This window comes from Oncorhynchus mykiss, chromosome 17 (genome assembly GCF_013265735.2).
Source record: "Oncorhynchus mykiss isolate Arlee chromosome 17, USDA_OmykA_1.1, whole genome shotgun sequence".
Taxonomy (NCBI): Eukaryota; Metazoa; Chordata; class Actinopteri; order Salmoniformes; family Salmonidae; genus Oncorhynchus; species Oncorhynchus mykiss.
Genome location: NC_048581.1, coordinates 72492971 through 72511708, shown reverse-complemented (window position 1 = coordinate 72511708; position 18738 = coordinate 72492971). Strand labels below are relative to the sequence as shown.

At 41.1% G+C, this 18738-nt stretch overlaps 1 protein-coding gene across 3 annotated transcripts in view; it reads right to left on the bottom strand.

Annotated features, from left to right (window-relative positions):
• LOC110494508 (FYVE, RhoGEF and PH domain-containing protein 5) overlaps window positions 1-18738 on the bottom strand; it is a 70409-nt gene that overhangs the window by 12059 nt on the left and 39612 nt on the right. For all 3 annotated transcript variants that reach the window (XM_036950582.1, XM_036950580.1, XM_036950581.1), the window contains exons 6-9: window positions 17889-18040; window positions 13647-13803; window positions 310-400; window positions 96-146 (exon numbers count right to left, since the gene is read on the bottom strand). In XM_036950582.1, the coding sequence (XP_036806477.1) occupies window positions 96-146; window positions 310-400; window positions 13647-13803; window positions 17889-18040 (451 nt within the window). The remainder of the gene's footprint in view (window positions 1-95; window positions 147-309; window positions 401-13646; window positions 13804-17888; window positions 18041-18738) is intronic.

The window sequence follows — 18738 nt, the reverse complement described above, 5'->3', positions numbered from 1 at the left end:
TATGTGTGTGTGTGTGTGTGTGTGTGTGTGTTTGACTGCTGAAGAAACAAATAGTTGTTGAAGTATATTGGAGAGTCTACAGAGTAAGACTATACCTTGTGTATCCTCATATTCTTTAGAATCAGGGGAAAGGTTGTTTAAGTAATCTAGAAAAAATGATGGCACAGACAAATTAGTCAAAAACATAAACTGGTTAATAAGGTGTAGAATGCCACATACTGAAACACTATTCAAGGTGGAGAGCCATGATAGGGTATGCACATGAAAGTTAGTATTACAATAGTACATCATGAGGTGAGTGTAGGGTACCTGTGAGCAGCATGCGGTACTGGAGGACTCTCACAATGACCTGCAGCAGCTGATGCCGCAGTGGGAACTGAGGTCCATCTGGGCCCTGCTTCTGAACACATAAACACATTGTCAGGTTAATACATGCTCGCATTCTTAACTGTGGAACATACACACACACACAGAGACATAAACACACAACCTCACACAAGCACATAGATAATACAATGCACACACTACTCTACCCAAGTGACCTCGTTTGACCACCAACCTGACCTCTGAACTGACCCTATTCTTCTGCCCTATGGAATTACTTAAGGGGAGAAGGGAGAAAAAGACAATAAGAGAAAGATTGTTTTTAAATCCATCAGGGGATAATTGTGTCTGACAGATCTGTATTCCCAGTCCCAGAGGTCTATAATACAGAGGGCCCAGAGCAGTGACCTCCTTAGAAAAAAGGGTTCCCAAAATTATTATTCGGTTGTCCCCATAGGAGAACCCTTTTTGGTTCCAGGTACAAAGAACCCTTTAAGTTCCTGGTTGAACTCCTTTGGGTTCTACATATAATCCGATGTGTAAAGGGTTCTACCTGGAAACCAAAAAGGGTACTTCAAAGGGTTATTGTATGGGGTCAGCCGAATAACCTTTCAGGTTCTAGATAGTACCTTTTTTCTAAGAGTGTGGGAGCATAGCAGGTACACACATCAGCACTGACTGAGGATCCTCCTAATCTAATAGAGCCCCATTCCTCATTGGAGAGGGAGAGAGAACACCCCACGGGACTGATCCCTTAATTTACACTGGGTGACTGTGGAACACACACATGCACGCAAGACTCACGCATACCTATGCACACACATGCTGGTGAGATAATATTGCTTACCCTGTAAAGGGGAGAATTAGGAGCCAACACACACCTTTGGCTTCATTATCAGAGATGGAGCCTTGAAGAGGCAGAGCAACATTTTGGAAGCAGGATTCTAGTGTCAACCCCCCCTCTAATCAGCTACATTCTCTTTCTCTCTGTTTCACTCTCCCTCTCTTTTATTCCACTCCCTCTCTCTCTAAAGGCCCTTTCCAGGATTATCTCTATCAACATAGCAGCCTGCTTAGGAGACTGATGGTCTGGATTTGGTAGGGCTCCAGTCCTCTCTGTCATAATAACCAACAGAGGACATGGAAATCAGATTATATCCCAGATAAATAGAACTGGAGTCAATGTAAGCAACCTAATCTATGATCCTTTAACTGTTAGCTCTGAGGGTATTGTCAGTAATAATCATATGCCCATATAATTGAATTTCACTACTTGCACTGAAACTGTCTGCCTTTAGGAAGAAGCCCACTGTGGACTGACATGTCTACCTCAGATCAGCCTCTCAGAATAGCACCAAAAACAAGCAAGCGACCCATAACCGATGTAGCGTGAGGAACAAGTTTCATGAAATTGACAACTTACTGACATCAGAAAATATTCATATTCTGGCCATCTCTGAAACACATTTAGACCATTCCTTTGATGATGCAGTAGTACATGCACATGGTTATAGAGCATACAGGAAAGATATACATGGAAACGGAGGAGGTGTTCCAACAGTGTGTATGTCCAGTGTCAGATTCCTGGTAGGCTGAGAGAGGATCTCATGTCAGATGATATAGAAGTAATATGGCTACAGGTTGATCTGCCTCACCTAAAGCCTTTTCTCATAGGAAGTTGTTATAGACCACTGAGTGCTAAAAGTCAGTATTTGGACTATATGTGTGAAATGCTAGATAATGTATGTGATATCAACAGAGAGATATCTTTTCTGAATGCCCTAAATATTGACTGGTTGTCATCAAGCTGTCCACTAAAAAATAAGCTTTAAGCTATAACTGATGCCTGCAATCTGGTTCAGGTTATCAGTCAACCTACCAGGGTATTTCCAAACAGAACAGGAGCTAAATTATCCACATGTATTGATCACATCTTTATTAATGCTGCAGAAATCTGCTCTAAAGCATTATCCAAATCCATCAGATGTAGGGATCCTAATATAATATCTAGAAAAAACAACGTTCCAAAGACTGGACCTAAAATTATGCATAAGTGATCATACAAGAGGTTTTGCAATAATACCTATGTTGAATGTTTGTTGAGCTGATGTGTTTAATGAGGAACAACCTGACGCAGCACTTGATGCATTAATGAAACTGCTTCTTCTGGTTACTGATGGGCATGCACCCATTAAGAAACAGACTGTTAGAATTGCAAAACACCCATGGATAGATTCATTGAAAAACTGTATGGCTGAGAGGGATGAGGCAAAGGGAATAGCAAATCATTCTGACATCACAGCAGACTGGCAAACATACAGTAAATTGAAAAATCACATTACTAAACTAAACAAAAAGAAGAAGAAACTATAGTATGGACCAAAGATAAATTATATAAAGAATGACAGTAAAAAGCTCTAGCGTACTTTAAATGAATTTCTAGGCAAAAAAGGTAAATCTGCTCCATCCTTCATTGAGGCAGATTGCTTATTCCTCACAAAACCCTTTGATATTGCCAACCACTTTAATAACTTTTTTGTTTTCAAGACATGGAAAACAACAAAACGCTGAGCCTTCATATTCATGCATAATGGACCAAATAATGAAAGTATTGTAGTTTTGAGTTCCGCAATGTGGGTGTGGAAGCGGTGAAAAAATGGTTGCTATCAACAAATAAGGACAAGCCACCTGGTACCGATAAACTGGATGGTACATTTCTGAGGTTAGTAGCAGAACACATTGCCACTCCTGTTTTCCACATCTTCAATTTAAGCCTAGAAAACAGTGTGTTCCCTCAGGTCTGGAGGGAGGCAAAGGTCATTCCGCTGCCCAAGAATAGCAGAGCAGCCTTTAATGGTTCAAACAGCCGACCAATCAGCCTGTCACCAGCGCTTAGCAAACTTTAGGAATAAAATGGTGTTTGACCAAATACAAAGTTATTTTACAGAAAACAAATGAACAACAGACTTTCAGCATGCTTATAGGGAAGGGCACTCAACATGCTCGGCACTGACACAAATGACTGATGATTGGCTGAAAGAAATTGATGGTAAGAACATTGTGGGAGATGTTTTGTTAGACTTCAGTGCAGCTTTTGATAGCTTTGATCATAACCTATTGCTGAGAAAACGTAGGTGTTATGGATTTTCAATCTCTGCCTTATCATGGATTGAGAGTTACCTATCTAATTGAACACAGAGGGTTTTCTTTAATGGAAGCCTCTCTAATGCAAATTCAGTTGAGTGTGGTGTACTGCAGGGCAGCTGGCTAGGGCCATTATTGTTTTTATTAATGACAAGATGGCGACCGGCAAGTTCGGCATGGTGGCAGCACTTTTACTTTATGTGTTTGTTTTAAATGTTACTGGAAATAATTGCATCTGCAATTTAGATGAAAGAATAGTACATTCTCAGCAACTTCTCAGTCATGCAAACACTTTTGATGGCATCCAGCACTTCGGATTTGGAAGGAATGTTAAACACCAAACTTTCATAGCACCTTGGCACAAACCAAAACGATCACTGAAAGCCAGTCTGAAATCTCAAATTAATGGTGGAGATCTTAAAATAACTCTATGCCTTCTCTTATCGGGTGATATCCATCAATGCCTTGGACCTCACTTTATCACGAAACCCATCAAACGGCCTATGTACCCATCCTCCTCTTGCGAACGGTGGATAAAGAGTAACAGCAAAACTTTGGTATGTTTGGAATGCGTGCAGTGGATTCATTTAAAATGCAGCGATCCTAGCTTTGGGCATGGGGTCAATGAAGCTTACCGTTGCTGTCTGTGTGCTGTACCCGTGGGGCATGTGAGCATTGAAGGTGGAGTAGGAACAGAGGACTTACCGAGGGTGGAGAATGCACCGGAGGGGGGGGGGGGGGGGGGTCCACAGCGGAGCGGAGGCCACCAGAGGCGAGTGACGGGGGACACGGTGGTGAGGACGATGGAGTAGCACCTGGGGAGGGGTGCTCCATGGCAACAGAGAGGCCACCGGAGGCAGTGCAGTGGGAAGATGGCAGCGCAGTGGGAGGCGAGTTACAAGTGGATCGGGAATTCAATGAGGCCTTTGGGGAGAAGGGCTTACATTTTGTGCACTTCAACGCCGAAGCCTACTACCGAAGATCGATGAGATACGCCTGTTGGTTTGAAAATCAGAGGTGGGTGTCTTATGTTTTACTGAGACATAGTTGGATTCATCTTTTTGTGACTGAGAAATTGAGATAGATTGAGGTAATTACTCTGTTGTCAGGAAGGATCGGAATCGGAACGGTGGGGGGATATGTGCGTTTGTAAGATCAGACATTGCTTTTAACGTCAGATCAGATTTAAACGCTAATCTGGAGATTGTCTCGCTGGATATCTGCCTTCCCAAAACCAAGCCGATTTTGTTGGGGGTGTGTTATAGGCCGCCCAAGCAGAATGCATTCTATGAAGGTTTTGAAATTGTGTTGTCAAACTGTAATGATTCCCTGTTGAAGGAAATCATTTTGTTAGGGGATTTCAATACTGATGTCTGCAAAAAGAATAGCCCAACCCACAATGTATTTATGCACTTTTGTAGATCACTTGCTCTGACCCAAATGATAAAATATCCCACCAGGATATGTGAAACAGTGCAAAGTATGATTTACTTAATATTGGTGTCTGATAAATCTAAAATATCACAGTGTGGAGTAATAGTCTATGGAATCAGTGATCATTTTATTACATTTTGGAGGAGGATTTTTGAAGATATATTTAAGTGTCACAAAACCGTTAGAATCAGAGGATCAAAAAATACTGTGTAGAAAAGTTTAGGCAGGAAGTGGGAAAAATTGACTGGTCACCTGTGCTAGATAGTGTAGGGGTAGACAGTGCCTGGGAAGTCTTTAAATGTAGATTACTTGATGTTGTGAATGTGATGGCTCCCATTAGACTTGTCAGGGTAAAGCAGCGATCTAGCCCTTGGTTTAATCATGAGATTCTATTCTCAAGAGCAGCGCGATTTTGTCCTATATAAACGTCACAGAAATTAAGCACAGAGCAGGATGGATGAAGCTAAGAGGGGTTACTTTGCTGAGAAAATAATTGAGAACAAAAAAGTCCCTAAAAAGATTTGGAAATCATTTAAGGAACTAGGCTGTAGTAGTACTACCAAAAACAAACTAAACAGTATTGGACGGAACATCAGGGTACAGTTGAAGTCGTAAGTTTACATACACTTAGGTTGGAGTCATTAAAACTCGTTTTTCAACCTCTCCACACATTTCTTGTTAACAAACTAAAGTTTTGGCAAGTCAGTTAGGACATCTACTTCGTGCATGACACAAGTCATTTTTCCAACAATTGTTTACAGACAGATTATTTCACTTGTAATTCACTGTATCACAATTCCAGTGGGTCAGAAGTTTACATACACTAAATTGACTGTGACTTTAAACAGCTTGGAAAATTCCAGAAAATTATGTCATGGCTTTAGAAGCTTCTGACATCATTTGAGTCAATTGCAGGTGTACCAGTCGATGTATTTCAAGGCCAACTTCAAACTCAGTGCCTCTTTGCTTGTAAAATGAGTCCTATAACAACATAATCTGAAAGGCCGCTCAGCAAGAAAGAAGCCACTGCTCCAAAACCGCCATAAAAAAGCCAGACTGCTCCTCTGGTCTGATGAAACAAAAACAGAACTGTTTGGCCATAATGACCATTGTTATGTTTGGAGGAATAAGGGTTATGCTTGCAAGCCGAAGAACACCATCCGAACCGTGAAGCACGGGGGTGGCAGCATCATGTTGTGGGGGTGCTTTGCTGTAGGAGGGACTGGTGCACTTCACAAAATAGATAGCATCATGAGGAGAGAAAATTATGTGGCTATATTGAACCAACATCTCAAGACATCAGTCAGGAAGTTGAAGCTTGGTCGCAAATGGGTCTTCCAAATGGACAATGACCCCAAGCATACTTCCAAAGTTGTGGCAAAATGGCTTAACGACAACAAAGTCAAGGTATTGGAGTGGCCATCACAAAGCCCTGACCTCAATCCCATAGAACATTTGTGGGCAGAACTGAAAAAGCATGTGCGAGCAAGGAGGCCAACAAACCTGACTCCGTTACACCAGCTCTGTCAGGAGGAACGGGCCAAAATTCACCCAACTTATTGTGGGAACCTTGTGGAAGGCTACCCAAAATGTTTGAACCAAGTTAAACAATGTAAAGGCAATGCTACCAAATACTAATTGAGTGTATGTAAACTTCTGACCCACTGGGATTGTGGTGAAAGAAATAAAAGCTGAAATAAATAATTCTCTCTACTATTATTCTGACATTTCACATTCTTAAAATAAAGTGCTGATCCTAACTGACCAAAGACAGGGAATTTTTACTAGGATTAAATGTCAGGAATTGTGAAAAACTGAGTTTAATTGTATTTGGCTAAGGTGTATGTAATCTTCCGACTTCAACTGTATATGAAAAAGCAGAGGTTGCCAATGAATTCATCAATTTTTTTTACTTCTGTTGCCAGCAAGCTGGTTAGCAAGCTGCCCACCAGTTCTGGTTTGTATGGAAGCAACCAAGTCAAGAAGTATTATATAGAGTTATGGGGTCGACCAAGAAAGGGCCAGAAGTATACAGAATGGTGTCGTCTGCGTAGAGGTGGATCAGGGTATCGCCCGCAGAAAAAGCGACATCATTGATATATACAGAGAAAAGAGTCGGACCGAGAATTTAACCCTGTGGTACCCCCATAGAGACTGCCAGAGGTCCGGACAACATGCCCTCCGATTTGACACACTGAACTCTGTCTGCAAAGTAGTTGGTGAACCAGGCGAGGTAGTCATTAGAAAAACTAAGGCTGTTGAGTCTGCCGATAAGAATACAGTGATTGACAGAGTCAAAAGCCTTGGCCAGATCGATGAAGACGGCTACACAGTGCTGTCTTTTATCACTGGCGGTTATGATATCGTTCAGTACCTTGAGCATGGCTGAGGTGCACCCGTGACCGGCTCGGAAACCGGATTGCACAGCGGAGAAGGTATGGTGGAATTCGAAATGGTCAGTGATCTGTTTATTAACTTGGCTTTCAAAGACTTTAGAAAGGCAGGGCAGGATGGATATACAGTGGGGAGAACAAGTATTTGATACACTGACGATTTTGCAGGTTTTCCTACTTACAAAGCATGTAGAGGTCTGTAATTTTTATCATAGGTACACTTCAACTGTGAGAGACGGAATCTAAAACAAAAATACAGAAAATCACATTGTATGATTTTTAAGTAATTATTTTGCACTTTATTGACATTAGTATTTGATAATTCAGAAAAGCAGAACTTAATATTTGGTACAGAAACCTTTATTTGCAATTACAGAGATCATACCTTTCCTGTAGTTCTTCAGCTGGAGGCTGTCTCCTTTGGCAGTTCTATCTATCTAGCCCGCTAGCATGCGGGCGACGCGGTGTCTAAGTTAGTAGCCCAGGGCTAGTAGAAACGTCTGCTCCGACGTCCGACAGAGGCCGGTTGAAGGCACAGCGGATGGAGTATTCGTCGGCAGATCAGTCGTGGTGGTGCGGCGGGGCGCCGTGTCGACAAAGGATCCAAGCCAGATGGCGAAAGAGGTATTGTAGTTGTAGTAATTTAGTTTGCTAGCCGAGAGATGCGCCTGGCTCACGGCTAACTGGTGCTAGCTTCGGGGCAGGGGCGTTAGCCACTACAGCCACTCGGTAGCAGCGGTGATCCGGTGCCAAGGTACAGAGCTTACGGCAAGGATCCAGTGGAGTAGTGGGTTCTAGCCGTGTTTGGGTGGAGTCCGGGTGAACAACTGAGTAGGCCGGGAGTTGGGCCTCAGGGATAGCTTCGGTACTGGGTAACTCGGTGGGTGCTAGCTAGCTGTGAAGATCAGGAGTAATGGTCCAGGGATTACGGCAGGAATCCGGCATTGTAGTGGAGAGACAGTCCGATACTGGTAGACTGGCGAGTATTATCCAGGTTGAAAAAAAAGGTCTGGTATCTGTGTGTAGAAGGTAAAGGCCGCTAGCAGTGGCTAACAATGACTAAATATATTGTAGCTAATTAGCTGGTTAGCTTCTGATGGCTAGGTGGTTCTCTAAAAATGTTAAATAATAGTGGTTCCGTATCACATTGGGTGAGGCAGGTTACCTGAAGGTATAATTGAATTAAAATGGAAAAGAGATTGAAAATAAAATTGAAAAAAAAATACGAAAAATACAGAAGCACACGATAGGACCAACAAAACACGTCTGCACTGCTACGCCATCTTGGAAACAAGCTAATATTATACCTCTGTATAAGAAGGGGATAAAGTCTGACCCTGGGAATTATAGGCCTGTATCTATCCTCTGTGTAACATCAAAGATCCTGGAGAGAGTTGTACATGAGCAAAATGTATGAATATGTTAACAAACAGGGTGTAATGTATTATTTTCAGTCTGGTTTTAGAAAAACGTACTCCACTGATTCATGTCTACTTTACTTGACTGACTTCATCAGCTAAGAGATTGATGAGGGAAATCTCTGTGGAATGGTACTGCTTGACCTACAGAAGGCCTTTGATACAATTAACCGCTGTCTCCTAATATCCAAACTGGAGGCACTGGGATTAAGTAGTATTCCTCTAGGCTGGGTAAAGTCCTATTTATCAGGAAGGGAGCAAGTAGTAGAAGTTAATGGTTCACTGTCTCAGGCAAAACTAATGAGTTGTGGCGTTCCGCAGGGTAGTGTGCTTGGGCCTTTGCTGTTTTTATTGTATATTAATGATATGAAAGATGCTTGTTCTTGCCATCTTTTTCTTTATGCGGATGACTCCACACTTCTGCCGTCTCACAAAAGTAAAACTATGTTGGAGAGCATACTTAGCACAGAGCTTACTAACATTAGCAAATGGCTAGGAGATAATAAGCTATCTCTGCACTTAGGGAAAACTGAAGCAATTAGTTTTGGATCCAGACCTAAGTTCAGTAGTTCCTCTGAAATTAGTGTGGAATTATGGGGCGATGTGCTGACTACTAAAACTTCAGTTAGCAACTTGGGATGTATCCTAGATGGAAGCTTGGGAGGTGTGAGCATGGCCAATAAAGTGCTAGGGAAGGTTAATGCCAGGACTAAGTTTTGGCTAGAAAGTCCAAGCTGCTTGATAAGGACTCCATGAGTGCTAGCTACTGCCCTCATTCAATGCCATTTTGACTATGGTAGTACTTCCTGGTTTGGGGGCTTATCTAAACGCATGAAGGGGAAGCTCCAGATATTTTTATTTTACCTTTATTTAACTAGGCAAGTCAGTTAAGAACAAATTCATGTTTTCAATGACGGCCTAGGAACAGTGGGTTAACTGCCTTGTTCAGGGGCAGAACGACAGATTTTTACATTGTCAGCTCAGGGATTCAATCTTGCAACCTTTCAGTTACAAGTCCAACGCTCTAACCACTAGGCTACCTGCCGCCCCAGAGAGGACATAGTTTTTATGGGCAGAGGCAACTCATAGCCCAGAATAAGCAGATCAGGGATGTATTGAAGGAGAGATCACATACAGACATAGGCAGGAGCTGCTTTCAGGAACTAAACTGGCTGCCTGTTGAGGCTAGGGTGTCCCAGATTAGACTAGGTTTGGTTTACAGGAGTGTTTATGGTCCTGCGCCCAGATATCTGAATACTTTCCTCGTGTTAGGGATGCACACAATCACAGCACCACATCAGGTGTTGCTGATGAGTGCTTATACAGGTTCAGGAGTAATGTTGGGAAAGGTACTTTCTTGTATACTAGAGCCTCAGAATGGAATGAGTTGCCTCTGCCCATAAAAACAACGTCCTCTCTGGGCAGCTTTAAAAATAAAGTAAAAATATGTTTCATGTCCTCTGTGCCCATATGAATAACCCCTATGATGTAACTGGAATGATGAGATAGATGTTCTTCTTCTCTGTTTTTGTTTTATTATTTCACTGTGTTCGATCTTGTCTAGCCATCTTGTCTCAAGAGGACCACAATGGAAATAGGTCCCAGACCTCAGTGTTATGTCAATAACATGTATGTCAATCTCTCTTGGCTCTTAAGTTGAGGAGAGATTGACCTCATCACTACTGGTCTTTGTGCGAGGTGTTGAAGCTACCGAACCATCTGTTCAAGCAGTTGGCACATAGTTCAGACACTCATCGGTAGAACACAAGACATGCAATCAGCAGTCTCTTCATAGTCCCCAGCTCCAGAAAAGAGGCAGGGAAATGCACAGTATTAAATAGAGCCATGACTACATGGAAATCTCAGCCACCCCAGGTAACTCAAGCTAGCAATAAAAACAGATGAAAAAACAGATAAAAGAACACCTTACGGCACAACAAGGACTGTGAAGAGACAGACATTTTGATACATGTTGTACTGTATTATGCATTTTAATATATAGGAGGGTGGCCTTGCACGAGCCTTGGCTAGTGCGACCCGGAACGGCTCATAGGGCAGGAGCCATCTACTGTTTCTGAAGCATGAGGCAGAGGCAGGATATTATGTAGTATTATATACCATTATGTAGTATTATGTTGTGTTATGTATTTTATGTAGTGTTATGTATATTATATTAGGTATATTATGTTGTTGTTTTGTTTCCTGTTCGGACCCCGGGAAGAAAATCCCAATAAAATACTACAATGCATTCGCTCAGTGTGGTTTCCTTTATCTTTGGATTACCCTTCAAATGTTCCCCTTCCTGTTCAATAACAACATCCCTTCAAAAAACCTTACTGACAGAACACCAGCTCCTCAAGTGTCGCTTGTTCATATAAATTGTGATCGAATTGAAAGGCGGAAGTGGCTTCTGTGGTGAGCCAAAGACGATAATTAGTGAGTAGTTGTTTGGGTTAGTGAGCCAAAGAGAGAAGATGTCTGCAGTTCACCAGTGCGCACACACACAAACACACACACACACACACACACACACACGGCCAGCTGATTCACTGGCTGCACACACAGCTGATCTAATTGGGGAGTTGTAAAGGAGGCTGCATCTCTAATTAGCTTGTGTCTGCCTCATTGCCCAGCTGCCTATACTGGGATTTCACACCATCACACTGTCTTTATCTCTCTCTGTGCACCTGCTGCATCACACACACACACGCACGCACACACCTACGCACGCACACACACACAGTACACAGCAGCACAGTAAACAACAAATTGGCTGAAGAGGGGCTAATCCTGTAAGGTCCTATGGTGATCTGATCACAGCCCGTAGCTACTTCATCACTGTCATCACCACATCCACAATGAAATTACACCCCACAACACAAGACTGCTGGACCAATGCTTAAAGAGCTTAACCCTCCACTTCCAGAGAGAGAGAGAGAGAGAGAGAGAGACAGAGAGAGAGAGAGAGAGAGAAAGAAAGAGAGAGAAAGAGAGAAAGAGGGAGAAAGAGAGAGAGAGAGAGAGAGAGAGAGAGAGCCAGAGAGAGAAAGAAAGAGAAAGAAAGAGAGAGAAAGAGAGAGAAGGAGGGAGAAAGAGAGAGAGAGAGCAGATGAAATAATATGAAGGACAAACTCCTTTAAGCTATCAAAATTAACAACAAAAACAAACCAATTAGGAAGAGATATAAAGTATACATAAATCATCTACATGGTCATCTGACATAATAACAACCACTTCCTGCATTGATCACTGGCTAAACTGCCATAGCAGGATAAATAGTAGGATAAACAAGGCCTACTGTCTCTCTCAACTGTCTGTCTGTGACATTGGTCTCTACTGTCCCAGAGAGCCCTGTGTGTTACATTACGGGGAGGTCACACAGATGGAGTCCCCTGGCAGTCCCCACACCGCTACACAGCCAGGCAGAGGGGATGTTATTTCTAGTACAAGCTTTTAACTAGGAATAACATTCATCTTCATAATATTCCTCAGTGTTCATATTTGAGCAAAAAACCCTAGATTTGCTTTCTGCTTGTTTCTGTCATGCATTTACTGAAAATGCGATTTTATCTACAGATGTACGATCTTAATTTGATCCCCATGTTGCAGGATTTCCTGTGTATTTGAGGTTTAAAAAGGCTTCTGAAGTTTGTAATTTCCACTTTGAAATTTGACTTGATTTTTCCTACAAAAAACATAAACCCCTACAAAAATGTCCATGAATGCAGGATAATTTTTTTGCTGCTGCCTCTGCCTCTCTCTTTCTCTCTCTCGCTCTCTCTCACCTACATTGCTTGTCCTATCATAGTCCTGTGGAACCACAGTATCTCTGGTGAGGGCAGCTGCTCCTGAATATTCATGAGCTCAGAGACAGTTGCTTCCTTGTCGGGTTGCGATCCTAATCACCATTGAGATGCGTAGAATCATTATGTCCACCAATCACTATGCATCAAAATATGGTGAGGAACCGCTATTTGATAAATATGCAAGAAACAGTATGTTATGCATATCTGTGGGCGGTCTTGGGTAGAATCTTGGTAGCATGTAGAGCCAAGACTAATTTCCAAAATTAACATAAATATAATGAATCTTGAGGTGATTCAATTTAATGGGGTAAATTAATTGAATTACTTCATAACACAAAGGTCAATTTAATATAGAAATAGTGCATTATTCTTGCACAAAGATAAACAAGCATTCTAAAAGTCGAACTGCTAACTCTACCGTTACCTATCAATAGGACTTAACAGGGTAAGCTAGGTAACCTGGAGCATGTGAGAGATTTCCACTATATGAGCACTGAATCAAGTCTATAGGTCAGACCATGCCTGGAGTGGAAATGAGAAATCCATTGTTGCATCCCAATGGTCTTATCTGAGAGCATGTTTAATATCCTCTGCCATGGTTAATGGTTCCTATCATCATCATTAGGGGCCTTGATTACATATCTCCCTACTCAACGGAGGAGTCATTTGCTTACTATGGAGTTGTGCATATAGTTTGAAGACATCCTCTCAGATACTACTTCGTACGTTCTGTTGACAGCCAAGATAAAGGGATTCACAGTACAAAAAGGTATGTGTTCGGACTGTGAAAGGTATCAAACATGAGAGTAGCGCATTGAAAAGGTCAGTCCCATAGAGGAGAGCAGATCAGAATAGAGTTTGGAAAGGCCATTGACTCCCAGTGGAGTCTGGATAACAAACTAAAGCTGCTATAAAAATGGAACAGGGAACTCCTGCCTGAATAAAGACATTGTTATAGTAAATCCCTCTGCTCATACAGAAACCTGCATGAGACTGGCAGGTACAGCCTAAGGACTGATTTTTCTGAGAGGTTAATTTACAGACTATAAACTCACATTGAGTTTTTAGTTAGAGGACTTCCACTTTAATAAGTAGTCTGTAAGCTCAAACTAAGTCCGGCCTCTTACCTCAAACTGCTTGACAATGTCATGGAAGGCAGGGTTGAGTTTACAGCTCTCTGCCAGTAGGGACATGCTGCGGTCGTACTTAGAGATATAGGTAGCGAACACAGCAAACTCCTCCTGACGAGACAGGATCACATCCACCACCTGCTGGCTCTCCTCCCTGGTGATGGGGAATAGAATCATGTTGAGGTTTGGCGGATTGGTTGACAGTTAAGTTATTGAATAATAGTTTACATTTAAGTTATTGACTAATAGTTGATAGGTAAGTTATTGAATAATAGTTTACATTTAAGTTATTGACTAATAGTTGACAGGTAAGTTATTGAATACCAGTTAACATGTAAGTTATTGAATACCAGTTAATATGTAAGTTATTGAATACCAGTTAACATGTAAGTTATTGAATACCAGTTAATATGTAAGTTATTGAATACCAGTTAATATGTAAGTTATTGAATACCAGAAAACATGTAAGTTATTGAATACCAGAAAACATGTAAGTTATTGAATACCAGTTAATATGTAAGTTATTGAATACCAGTTAATATGTAAGTTATTGAATACCAGTTAATATGTAAGTTATTGAATACCAGAAAACATGTAAGTTATTGAATACCAGTTAATATGTAAGTTATTGAATACCAGTTAATATGTAAGTTATTGAATACCAGTTAACATGTAAGTTATTGAATACCAGTTGACATGTAAGTTATTGAATACCAGTTAACAGGTAAGTTATTGACTAACAGTTAACATGTAAGTTATTGAATACCAGTTGACATGTAAGTTATTGAATACCAGTTAACATGTAAGTTATTGAATACCAGTTAACATGTAAGTTATTGAATAACAGTTAACATGTAAGTTATTGAATACCAGTTAACATGTAAGTTATTGAATAACAGTTGACAGGTAAGTTATTGAATAACAGTTAACATGTAAGTTATTGAATACCAGTTAACATGTAAGTTATTGAATAACAGTTGACAGGTAAGTTATTGAATAACAGTTGACAGGTAAGTTATTGAATACCAGTTGACAGGTAAGTTATTGAATAACAGTTGACAGGTAAGTTATTGAATACCAGTTGACAGGTAAGTTATTGAATACCAGTTAACATGTAAGTTATTGAATAACAGTTAACATGTAAGTTATTGAATACCAGTTGACAGGTAAGTTATTGAATACCAGTTGACAGGTAAGTTATTGAATACCAGTTAACATGTAAGTTATTGAATAACAGTTGACAGGTAAGTTATTGAATACCAGTTAACATGTAAGTTATTGAATACCAGTTAACATGTAAGTTATTGAATACCAGTTAACATGTAAGTTATTGAATAACAGTTGACAGGTAAGTTATTGAATACCAGTTGACAGGTAAGTTATTGAATAACAGTTGACAGGTAAGTTATTGAATAACAGTTGACAGGTAAGTTATTGAATACCAGTTGACAGGTAAGTTATTGAATACCAGTTGACAGGTAAGTTATTGAATAACAGTTGACAGGTAAGTTATTGAATACCAGTTAACATGTAAGTTATTGAATACCAGTTAACATGTAAGTTATTGAATACCAGTTAACATGTAAGTTATTGAATAACAGTTGACAGGTAAGTTATTGAATACCAGTTAACATGTAAGTTATTGAATACCAGTTAACATGTAAGTTATTGAATACCAGTTAACATGTAAGTTATTGAATACCAGTTGACAGGTAAGTTATTGAATACCAGTTGACAGGTAAGTTATTGAATACCAGTTGACAGGTAAGTTATTGAATACCAGTTGACAGGTAAGTTATTGAATACCAGTTAACATGTAAGTTATTGAATACCAGTTAACATGTAAGTTATTGAATACCAGTTGACATGTAAGTTATTGAATAACAGTTAACATGTAAGTTATTGAATAACAGTTGACAGGTAAGTTATTGAATAACAGTTGACAGGTAAGTTATTGAATACCAGTTGACAGGTAAGTTATTGAATACCAGTTGATGGGTAAATTATTGAATTATGGCCAGAGAAACATGTCAATACCTCCTGAGCTACTGAATAAACACACATACACACTTACACTCATCATTTCCTGCTGCTGCTGTGTTCTTTATTTTACTCTTATTATTGTCTATCCTGATGCCTAGTTACTTTACCCTGCCTTCATGCACATATCTACTTGAAATACCTCGTACCCCTGCACATTGATCTGGTACTGGTACACCATGTATATAGCTCCACATTGATCTGGTACTGTTACAACCTGTATAGAGCTCCACATTGATCTGGTACGGGTATTCCCTGTATACAGCTCCACATTGATCTGGTACTGGTATTCCCTGTATACAGCTCCACATTGATCTGGTACTGGTATTCCCTGTATACAGCTCCACATTGATCTGGTACTGGTATTCCCTGTATAGAGCTCCACATTGATCTGGTACTGGTATTCCCTGTATACAGCTCCACATTGATCTGGTACTGGTACTCCCTGTATATAGCTCCACATTGATCTGGTACTGGTACTCCCTGTATATAGCTCCACATTGATCTGGTACTGGTATTCCCTGTATAGAGCTCCACATTTATCTGGTACTGGTATTCCCTGTATATAGCTCCACATTGATCTGGTACTGGTACTCCCTGTATATAACTCCACATTGATCTGGTACTGGTACTCCCTGTATATAGCTCCACATTGATCTGGTACTGGTACTCCCTGTATATAACTCCACATTGATCTGGTACTGGTACTCCCTGTATATAGCTCCACATTGATCTGGTACTGGTATTCCCTGTATACAGCTCCACATTGATCTGGTACTGGTACTCCCTGTATATAGCTCCACATTGATCTGGTACTGGTACTCCCTGTATATAGCCCCACATTGATCTGGTACTGGTACTCCCTGTATATAGCTCCACATTGATGTGGTACTGGTACTTCCTGTATATAGCTCCACACTGATCTGGTACTGGTACTCCCTGTATATAACTCCACATTGATCTGGTACTGGTACTCCCTATATAGCTCCACATTGATCTGGTACTGGTACTCCCTGTATATAGCTCCACATTGATCTGGAACTGGTACTCCCTGTATATAGCTCCACATTGATCTGGTACTGGTACTCCCTGTATATAACTCCACATTGATCTGGTACTGGTACTCCCTATATAGCTCCACATTGATCTGGTACTGGTACTCCCTGTATATAGCTCCACATTGATCTGGTACTGGTATTCCTTGTATATAGCTCCACATTGATCTGGTACTGGTACTCCTTGTATAGAGCTCCACATTGATCTGGTACTGGTATTCCGTGTATATAGCTCCACATTGATCTGGTACTGGTACTCCCTGTATATAGCTCCACATTGATCTGGTACTGGTACTCCCTGTATATAGCTCCACATTGATCTGGTACTGGTACTCCCTGTATATAGCTCCACATTGATCTGGTACTGGTACTCCCTGTATATAGCTCCACATTGATCTGGTACTGGTATTCCCTGTATATAGCTCCACATTTATCTGGTACTGGTGTTCCCTGTATAGAGCTCCACATTGATCTGGTACTGGTACTCCCTGTATAGAGCTCCACATTGATATGGTACTGGTACTCCCTATATAGCTCCACATTGATCTGGTACTGGTACTCCCTATATAGCTCCACATTGATCTGGTACTGGTATTCCTTGTATATAGCTCCACAGTGATCTGGTACTGGTATTCCCTGTATATAGCTCCACATTGATCTAGTACTGGTACTCCCTGTATATAGCTCCACATTGATCTGGTACTGGTACTCCCTGTATATAGCTCCACATTGATCTGGTACTGGTACTCCCTGTTTATAGCTCCACATTGATCTGGTACTGGTACTCCCTGTATATAGCTCCACATTGTTCTGGTACTGGTATTCCCTGTATATAGCTCCACATTGATCTGGTACTGGTATTCCCTGTATATAGCTCCATTCTTGTGTATTTTATTACTCATGTCAGAATTTGTATTTTTAGTTAACTGTGCATTGTTGGTAAGGTCTCGTAGGTAAGCATTTCACAGTAAAGTCTACACCCGTTATATTCGGCGCATGTGACAAACACAATTTGATTTGACAAACATACAGTATGGTAATATACCATTTACAATCATTGTACTTGATGTGCTTGAAATGTATTTATCTATGAGTGCATATAGACTGTCATATACCCACTGTGTTTATCTACTGTATGTCTCACCACTGTCTGATGCGTGCATCCAGCTCGGTGAGGATGTTGCTGTGGAGTATGTAGACCTCAGGGAGCGTGCCCAGTATCTCCCCCAGCCTCTGTTCCTCCACCACACGTTCCCCATCCTCCCCCACCGCCTCCAACACTGCTGCCCTGAAGTCCTGCATGAGAGGGAGGGAGAAAGGATAGAGGGAGAAGTGAAGGGGGGAGAATGAGGGGGAAACAGGGAAGGAGGGGGAGAGGTAGTGGGGTGATGGGTCAGATTCTCCTAGAGTTTAACATTCTTCCCGTCCCCTAATCCAGTATCAACTTAGTCTGTGTCCCTCTGTGATCTCTGCCTGTCCAACCACTCAGGAAAAGGTGTGTTGGACCTGAGTTACATACCAGCTGTTGGGTTACATAATGACTTTGGTTGCTGATACATTGTTGACACAAACCTACCATTTATCAACATACTGACATTACTTATATGTTCATAACCATGGTAAGACATTAAAACGTGGTTGTGTCAGGGTGACCACAGAGGCTAAAACGCCAGTGGAGTTATGGCACTAGGGAGGGAATGCTCATGAGAAGGGTCATTTATCTACTCCAACAATTGGGGAAAACATGAAAGCTCACTAATCGATTGTAGGTGTCAAAATGCTTAACCAATATCAATTCTCTCTCCTGGTATGGTTGTCTGGTAGCGAACACCATCTATAATATGAAGCCATAATGTGTCTACAAGGACAAGCGTCTGGACCTCATCAATTTCAGTTTTAGAACGCTGCAGACATAAAACAAGTATGACACTTTACTTTAGCACCTCCCGTTCATCATCTACTATCGATCCCATCTGAGTTAGCATTCATCACTG